At 35.2% G+C, this 9,987-nt stretch overlaps 1 protein-coding gene across 5 annotated transcripts in view; it reads left to right on the forward strand.

The window, feature by feature from the left end:
* Window positions 1–1,353: 1,353 nt before the first annotated feature.
* Window positions 1,354–9,987, forward strand: part of adck2 (aarF domain containing kinase 2) — a 14,420-nt gene continuing 5,786 nt past the window's right edge. Inside the window, exons 1-6 of one of the 5 annotated variants that reach the window (XM_039769506.1) lie at window positions 1,354–3,239; window positions 3,560–3,706; window positions 7,393–7,521; window positions 7,595–7,690; window positions 8,238–8,298; window positions 8,383–8,483. In XM_039769506.1, coding sequence (XP_039625440.1) covers window positions 2,364–3,239; window positions 3,560–3,706; window positions 7,393–7,521; window positions 7,595–7,690; window positions 8,238–8,298; window positions 8,383–8,483 — 1,410 coding nt within the window. In that variant the 5' untranslated portion in view covers window positions 1,354–2,363. Of the gene's footprint in view, window positions 3,240–3,559; window positions 3,707–7,392; window positions 7,522–7,594; window positions 7,691–8,237; window positions 8,484–9,987 lie in introns of all 5 variants that reach the window. The other 4 variants (XM_039769508.1, XM_039769507.1, XM_039769509.1 and 1 more) reach the window with 4 other exon arrangements.

Raw genomic sequence — 9,987 nt, forward strand, 5'->3', positions numbered from 1 at the left:
TGCAGAAACTACCATTTAAATTCTCTTATTTTCACCAGTGAGCATTATTATACTGAAATGTATAAAGTTAACAGTTTTACACTGCACGTTACTTCAATTTGGAATAACAGACACATTTTATCTTAAAGAAATTACTGTACAGCAACAACTGGGAATCTGGTCTGTAATGCATTTGTTCGATAACAAAGAAAATCTTATACTTTTTCAAAATTTCTGTTCAAAACATAAGAATTATTTTAGTTAAAAAATTAGATTATTAAGGCAGTTTTATCTTCAGGTACGGAGTACTTTTTAAAACTGCAATGTAATCTTCATTATTAATGCAAGGATTTAATTTTAACAACACTGTTCTTTCAAACAAGCGCACAAGTAGTTATTTTAACAACTTATTACATCCAACTTATTCAAGTTAGATTTCCATGTTTCAGTATTATCCAGATGACAGTACACATCATTTAAGATCTAAATATTTCAAGTTTCGTTTTCCTCCAAAATCTAAAAAAATATAATCATTTAAAAATTTAAAACGACACATGTCCTTCTAAGAAACTTTTAAGACTTCGATTTGGTTTTAATTGTAATAAATGTGAATTCTGCAAATACTGAAACCACTAGTCATTTATTTTTCTTTTGTACGTATTACAAAAAATGGTTATATCAAAAAATGTCTTACCTTGACAGTGTTTTCTAGATATCATATTTGGTTTTATTTTAGAAAACAAACCAAATAACCTTTCAATTAATGTTCTTATTATTTTAGATAAATTAATCCTTCTCTCTTTCACAATTTGTCTAAATGATTTGAGTAATCATTTCTCTCCCTTGAAGTATGTGAAGAAAAAAAAATGCTGAAAGTTTAATACGTTTAATTAACGAATACTGTTTGATGAATATTTAATAGTTCCTCTACTCCTATATAATGTGTTTTAGACATGACAATCGTTCTCATGTACTAGGCCCCGAGTTTCCTCGATAGCTTGCATATTGTAATCTTTTTAGTTTGCCAATAAAAGGTGTCATTTTGCTTGACTTCTCACTACAGTTGTTCTTATTGAATGAATTTTTTCTTATTTCATGTATGTTACACCTAGTTCTTTATAATTTTGATAAACATTGATAATATTATTTTGAAAGATGTGCTTTATTGGTTGTATAATAGGTATAAAAAATAGATACAGTGGTTGACCAGACCAAACGATTAAACACGCCCCATTCCGACGGCGGCCGCGCAGTCTTGAGGAAGTAGGAAGTTGCACAGAGCAAGTAAACGTATGCCTGTCGTGTGGGAGGGGAAACTGTCATTCATTCATTCCAGAACCAATCAGATAAGAGGGGCGACGTTAAAGCTCCAATCAGCGGCAAGTGTTACTTATCAATCAAGTTCTAGGGCAACAACAAGCTTTTTGAAGACAAACGTTCCATGCAAGGCTACAGCGACCAATCCACAGAACATTTCTTTTATGTTTTTCCCTTTGGGGTAACGTTATAACGCGGGAGGATTCGGAAAAAGAGTGCATTCTCATTTGTTAACAATTTCAACTGGAAACAGCGTTTCTGAGACGTCGTGATTGCAGAACCGGCCGCATCTCCAAGGGATTCGAAGTAATATATTGGCTTAGACGTTAAAAGGCGTTGCTTTTGAAGTTGGTATATGCTTATACCCTTGGAAGGCTGAATAAATTAACGCCTCCAAGGTAACGATCGTACCTGGTGAGGCATTACGCGGAATTTTCTCTAGTACCCAAGTTAGTCTTAAGGTGCGCTGTAAGGTTTAACTGTACACCGAACAATTGAATGTATCGTCATTTAGAATCGGCTTCTAGTACTTTAGTTCCGCTTTATTGTGGCACATTACAGTAATATACAGTGCTCAGCAGGTCAGCAAATTCCCATAGAGGATGTTGATCAGATCATTTTCATTTTTGTGTAAATAGTTTTAACAGAATTTAAAAAATAGACTAATACTACAAACTGACACTATTTTAAATTATATAAACAAAACAAAACCATTCAATGAGTGATTTAGTTTGCGTTATATGAATGTGTCGATGATATATAGTTGAAATATTTTTAGTGAAACGTTTTGATACTGTGCATTAAATGTATCTTTATTTTTCAACATTTTATGACAAGGATTATTTATAACTTTTATCTGTAATGAGCATGCTTAGAGTAACATCATAAGTTAAACATGTTGAGATCCTAGTTTATCTTACAGTTTTTAGCTAAATCACATTGGCTTTTAATACAAAATGTTTTCAAAAAGCAGAATATTTCTTTAGCTTGTGCTTAGATGTGTGGTGTTGTCACATTTATATTGATATTTGAAGGTTGTAACATAAGTCCAAAATCAAATTAGGAAAATGTCCTTTTTAGCTGCCCGGAGTTTCCTGCTCACAGTGAAACTATTTGTCAGGAAAAATACTAGCTTTCCATATGCATCTTTTCAGCTACGAAACATTCAGAAGTTCCTTAGGACACATAAAGGCTCATCATTAACTATTGTGTCTAAACTCACATTGGTGTGCTGGAGTGTAAGTAAGCTAGCATTGTCATCTATTCATTGCCAGGAAGCTGTCAAAAACTCTGATTTTAAACTTTGCAGAGAGGTTTCTCAAAATAAGTCAGTCTTCAGTGTGCAAGTACACAAACTACGTTTTTTTCTTCACTTGGGTGTACGGTCCTTTTTCCTGTGTCTAAAATTCACCCCACTCATTTTATTATACCCCTTCACTCTGTTATCATCTAAAATCTCCTCTCTCTGGCTTGACCTTCTTTTGTGGACGATGGAGTCATGTGGACCCACATTTGTTAAGTTGGCCCAGTGGGCGAGCACACGGCCTGACCTGTTTTCAAGGGAATTTTGTAGCAAGTTTTCTCGTTTGCATGTGCATGTTAAGCCACATTCCTGGGTTTACACCACACTCTGTTTAAAGAAAGCCTTTGGAGATGAATGGGATAAAGTCTTCAACTTTGAAAGCAAGCAACCTGTGGGCTCAGGCTGTGTGGCACAAGTTTATAAGGCTCATGCCCATGTGGATTATATCAAAGATCCCGAATTCCATCATTTGGTGAACAGTTTAGAAAAAGAGGACCTGTATGAAGCCTGGGAGATTCCTGGTCTTCACGGTATTCTCAATCTATTTAAAGGGAAGAGCGACAGCAATCAAAGCCATAGAGGTGAATTGCAGCTTCCAGATTTGTCTTCAAATAAACACCTTATTCCAGTAGCTGTTAAGGTATTACATAATATTTTTATAGGATCTTTATATTGTATTTATGTATTTAGAGTTTTATTATACTCTATAAATTATTATTAATAATAATTGCCAAGTGTGCTTCTTTGAGGTCTTAAGCAACAGTTAACTAAATATACTCAAACGATAAAGCAATTAAGTGCATAAAGACACATTTAAACTATATTACAGATATTAAGTTTTATTTTATTTATGCTAAATTCACAATATTCAACACACATGCCTGCTGTGGAATCTTACCATTAATATCTTTCCCTTTTTTTTTTTTTTCCCTCTCCCCTCTTCCTATGTGCCAACCACAGGTCCTCCACCCAGGGATTACACATCAAGTTCAGGTTGATCTTTTGCTTATGAAGGCTGGAAGCTGGTTGGTCAGCTGTCTGCCAGGTCTGAAATGGCTTAGTTTGCCTGAAGTAGTGGTTGAGTTTGAAAAGCTCATGGTTAGGCAGGTAAGTAATTCTTAAATAAGTAAACATTTTGTTCCTCTTTTTATTTTTGGAGAAAGGCATGGTAGAAGCATTTTCTGTTTTAGTCTCTAGAGCAGGGGTCAGCAACCTTTTATTAGTGTTGTGCCAAAGTAATGTTCCAAAGTCACTCAGTATGCCAACCTAATCTCACCATATTTTTTTATACAAAAGCCATTGAAACACATTAACATGTTTCTAATACATTAAATAACTAGTCTATTCTTTGTTGATTATTCAATATTTTAATGTAAATAGGAACAAATAGAAAAACTATTTTTGTCAAATTTAAGTTCTGAACACATTACTTTGAAATTTTATTATAAAATTATCAGGTGTTATTTTGTTAAGACAGAAATTCTAATAGTTTGAAGAACAAAACAGTTAAATCAAACATAAAACACATTATTAAAATTTGTAATACTAAGGGGCTGTGCTATGCGCTAGCCTCTGTGCGGTTCTGTCGCTTGCGTATAGGGATGTGGTTGTACAATTTTTAAACAGTTTTTTATTTTCATGGGAATTGTTACATATGCATAATAGAACTATTTTACATTACAGTAAGTAATTAACCATATTAAAAATAATTTGAAAATAAATTGTTTCATATTATGTTAGTTATTTGTTGCATAATACGATTTTGTTCTGTTTGGCTTTGAAATTAACACGCATATACTTTTTAAATTTACACTTTTACTGTAAAATTTATGTAAAAACAATTTTTTGAATTCAATTTTCGTCAATACCGCATTGAATTTTGAATCAGTTTTTGGTCTTTCATCGTGACAACGCAACATATAACTGCCCGTGATTGAATTTTGTTTCTTTCTCTGTATTAAATAAAACAACTTTTTCGAATGTTTGGCTCCAAGATTTGTTAATTGTCATTGCAAAAGCTATTCTAATGGGACTCTTAACGTTTTAATACAAATGGCATATCGATCTGTGTTGTGTAATGTTATCCGAGGAAGATGTACTACATTACCTTTCTTGGATACATCCTTCTTTCTACAGTAATTCGTGCGGTGGAAGACCGGACGGTGTTAATGGTTGTAGATATTCTTCGGGATATTGAAAGTTGATGTTTTCATCTTCTGCACGATCACCACCAACTGTTTCAGCATAGTCTATTCATAGACATTTAACCAGTTTGCCATGTAACCTATCGTCATTTTTGGCGTTAATTCATTTGACGTCATTGTTTCTCAGTGCTAGGATTGCCTGTGTACTCATTTTTTATGTTGATAACCCTTCGTGATGAAATTCTTCAATAAGATTTGGACATAATACGTCTTCTTTAATTGGGAACTTAAAGTGAGAAAACTGTGTCGTCAAAAGCATTCACATGAATGAGAGGTGAGATTATCATGTGCGTGGTTGAAAATGGTTGAGAGGAGAGCATGACTTGAAAAAAATCTCATGACCAAAGTCTCATGTCGCAAGACTTGAAAAAATCTTCAACAACAACAACAACATTTATTTATATAGTACATTTTCATACAAATAAGTCTGTTAATAAGTCTTGTCGCTTTGCAGGTTTTCTTTATATAATAAAGAGATAAGCAATCATTGATTGTTGTGGATCTGTGTCATTAATTAATGGGACCCTTGTTCTTGCTTCTCCTTAGTTAACTGTCCAATATCAAGTGTGTATTTGGTCACTTTCATCTTCACACAGGCTTCTAAGTGCACAGATCTTAAGCAAGTTCTCTGTGGACTCAAAACAGCTTTCATGTGTCATAAAATTTGTTCACATGTATTAAACTGAGCGAAAAGCTGAAAGCAGAGCAAATGCAACACTCTTTCAAACAGGTAATTGCTTCAGACAGGCATGTCAAGCAGTTGAGGATGGCAGCTGACTTTCAAAGCAGATCCCTTCAAGGATTTTCCACAATTCTCCAAATTTTATCGTCCATAATTCTGATGACGTAAATTCGATCTGTTGCATTTCAAAATTATCAACATCCATCCCATCAAAATGAGATAGATTAAATGGTGTGGTAGTAAGATCAACTAAATCGGGCTTGATGAGGTAAGAAAATATGGGCCCATGACTTTGGAAGTCTAGAGCTTGTTTAGCAAACTCTCCTTTGAGTGCTTCAACATACTTCTGAAGCTCATCTCTGTTGATGGTAAATCAATTTGAATGACCCTTTACATTTGGAAAGTACTTGTAGGTGTTAGTGGTAATATCACAGCAAAATATATCTAATTTTGATGCAGATCCTTTCCAGTACTCAAAGTTCAAGTACTGTTTGTTCCTGTCCTTGTAAATGCAGGTTTAAGTCATTCATGCGTTTTAGTTATGTCAGCCAGAAACGGCAGCTTGCACAGCCATACTGTTTGTTCCTGTCCTTGTAAATGCAGGTTTAAGTCATTCATGTGTTTTAGTTATGTCAGCCAGAAACAGCAGCTTGCACAGCCAGTCGTCATCGTTCAATTTCAGGAAATATTGTTCTTTTCCATCAAGAAAAATGTTGATTACTTCTAGACTTTGTGACAGTAGATAGAGCCATACCAGCGCTTAACCCGACACAGACAGACGCAGCAGGTATACTTATAAAAACACAAGGTTTTATTTACTTTACTTCGCCTGTGGGCAACGCCTTCCCCGTTTGCCACAGGCACAACACATTCCCAATAAACACCACACAATTCTTTCTATCTTTCTTCTTGACTTAATCAAAAGCTCTCCACATCTGGACCTTTGCATTGGACTCTGCCCGCCTCTAAAACTACATAGAAGACATCCTTGTTTAACTTAACTTTGACTGCGGTTACTGCTTTCCTTACAAGTGGGGCCTATCAGAGAAGTTCCAGGATTACCATCATGATCGACACCAACCACCTTTCAGTTATTTGCAGTCACCTCTGCTAGTGAGATACATAATGGAATTAAGAGTGTACTATATGTACCATCTTTTAGAGATGTTAGTGGAACTTATCCTAACACTGATATATGCAAGATGCTCCTAAGGCTTTATTCCTACCTATTTGAGTCTTCTATGTGCTTGCCAACTCGCCACAAATCATTTTATAGCTAAGTTATTTACTTGAGTATCCAGGACATGTGGCCGCATTTCAGATGGCACATATTTTATCATTTAAATTTAGTCCAAGGTGGTGGTGTGCCTGTGCTTGAATTTTGTTGTGCACATTCCATGAGAAGCACAGGAAAACAATTTTAGGACAGAGGCTAAATTCAACCAGTCATGCCTTCCTTGTATCGAACATCTACATTGCTTTCCATGTAAACACATATTTTTGAGCGCTGTGCCCACCCTTTCTAAGAAAGTCATTTACTCTGAAAAGTTGTTAGGCATATCTATGGAAAGATTTGCAGTTCAAAGTTGTATTTGGGTAACTATATTTATTTATTCACTGGGAATACACCTTTACCCACACAGATACTGTCCCTTGAAGAAAGACCAGTGTCGGTCAAGAAGACAGGGTTCCAGAGTCAAAGTTGTGTGTATTGGTTGCTATGATTATATTTAGCCAGTTCAGTTCTTTTTTGATCAATAAAGTGATGTCCCAGAGAAACCTTAATTGGCAAATGTCATCTCGCATTACCCATAAAGTTAGTGTATTATGAGAAGAGTGGCCAAAATTAATTGCACAACTATGTGTTTGGAATGTATCTGTGACTGTTTTGTATTTTTGACCCATAGATTGATTTAAGATATGAAGCGAGAAACATGGAAAGATTTAGTGAAAACTTCAACAACGTCGAGTTTGTGAAGTTTCCTACACCTCTTCGACCATTTGTAACAAAGAACATTTTGGTGGAAACGTTTGAGGTAAGATATCATGAAGCCTTACTAACCGTATAATTCAGACATTTGAGTATATTAATTTTTATCTGTATTTCAGGAAAGTGAGCCCATATTCAAATATCTGTCTCATGATACACCGACAGAGCTGAAGCAGAAGATTGCAAGGATGGGTGTAAACACACTTCTAAAGATGGTAAGAGATGTTTACATTAAAAAAAAAAACAAAACAAACTAAAAATTGCTGTTATCAGACAGTCCAACATTCCTTGCTAAGCAAAATTCACATTTGATATTTCAAAAGTAGTCAGATTGTTAAAGCATTTTTTCCATGTATAGAAGGACAGTTTGCCTATTAAATGTTTCAGCTCCGCAATTTACATCTGCTGATCTTTTTTTCAAACACCTATTTACAAGGAAATGCTTATACAGTAAGCATTAGAAATGAGGATGTAAACAGTGTAGTTCGATTTAATAATTAATCTACCAAGAAGAAGAATAAAAAGAAAAATCCGTAGGGAGTTATGCTTAAATATTATAAGTAAGGGTCTACTTATGATTGAGACTTAGAAGGACAATCAGTATGGGATTTCCAATATTTTGGAACTATGTTACTCTACTGTGAAAAAGACTGTTTTAAAAGTGTGCTTAGATAAGAATGATCAACAGTTTAAGGACAAAGAACTAGAATGTTACCTTTTACTTGTGGAGAGCTGTTCTAACAGTCCTTTCTTTCTTGCTAGATTTTTGTTGATAATTTTGTACATGGAGACCTTCACCCAGGAAATATTTTGGTGCAATGGGGTAAACAAAATACACCACATGGAACAATGACTCTGCTTGATATGTGTGATACTCTGATTGTTAACATGCGACCATCCCCTGCAGAAGTGCATCTTGTCCTGCTAGATGCTGGAATTGTGTCAGAGCTCAGTGGAACAGACCTTAAAAATCTTCATGCTGTTTTCTCTGCCGTTGTCCTCGGTCAGGTAAAAGATTGTAATTCTGTGGAAAACTATCTGTTTGCTGGTTCCCTTTGCTGTTGGAATAGTCTGTGGCCTTTAGCAACTTCAAACTTTGGTTAAGGAAATTGATGTATTTCACATGGTGTTAACCTTTATTAGACATTTGAAATTCATGCTGCTGCATGCACAGAATACATTAAAAGTCATGTTAGTGTTGCTCATCAAATATACTAATACAAAAATATACAAAATAAATGTAAAATAACTATGAAAAGTTAAACTACAGTATGTAATAGAACGTCAGTTAGAAATACAGTAATCCCTCCTCGATCGCGGGGGTTGCGTTCCTGAACCCCCCCGTGATAGGTGAAAATTCGCGAAGTAGAAACCATATGCTTGTATGGTTATTTTTATATATTTTAAGCCCTTAGAAACTCTCCCACACTGTTAACATTATTAGAGCCCTCTAGACATGAAATAACACCCTTTAGTCAAAAGTTTAAACTGTGCTCCATGACAAGACAGAGATGACAGTTCTTTTTCACAATTAAAAGAATGCAAACATATCTTACTCTTCAAAGAAGTAAACGTCAGGGGCAGAGAATGTCAGAGAGAGAGCGAGAGAGACAGAGACAAGCAAACAATCAAGCACAGAGCGGGAAGCATATCGTATATCATTGAGGAGTTTTATTTAATACGTAATACATGCTCTGATTGGGTAGCTTCTAAGCCATCCGCCAATAGTGTCCTTTGTATGAAATCAACTGGGCAAACAAACTGAGGAAGCATGTACCATAAATTAAAAGACCCATTGTCCGCAGAAATCCGCGAACCAGCGAAAAATCCGTGATATATATTTAGATATGCTTACATTTAAAATCCGCGATGGAGTGAAGCCGCGAAAGTCGAAGTGCGATATAGCGAGGGATCACTGTATCAACAATTCGAGCAGTCTTGTGCATCTGAACAAATAAACGATACATGAGTATTTCATATTTATTTAAATACATATTAAAATGCTGAAGATTACATTTTTGTATTAGATATGACACCAAGTAGAAAACCATTAATTATGCCCTCCCAGGACCTGACTTTGGGACCCCCACACTCATACCATCAGCTTCTTCCCTCTATGTGAGAACGATGCCTTTGAATAAGTCTGTCACAAGTGCCATCATAGGTTTTGTGGATTGCAGTTACACTCTGTTGAATATTTACTTACTTACTTTGTCTTCTCCCCTTATACGTCACAGTGTTGTGGTCTTTATATTTTTGCCTTTCTTTTGTAGGGATACTCCAATCAGGTTTTTTAAGGCCGATACTGATTTCATGTTACTTGATCAGTCAACTTCAATTGCGATACAGATTCCGATTTTTTTATTTTTATTTTTTTTTTATTTCTTTTAATCTTCAAGATTTACGTAAAGTATGTGCGCAAGTATAAATAGTACACCGCTGGTGTAGCAGTAGCGTCCACAGGCGCATGCATTGAGTCGCATGAAATATAAACCCAGCCTTAGATGCTGCA

This window comes from Polypterus senegalus, chromosome 11 (genome assembly GCF_016835505.1).
Source record: "Polypterus senegalus isolate Bchr_013 chromosome 11, ASM1683550v1, whole genome shotgun sequence".
Lineage (NCBI taxonomy): Eukaryota > Metazoa > Chordata > Cladistia > Polypteriformes > Polypteridae > Polypterus > Polypterus senegalus.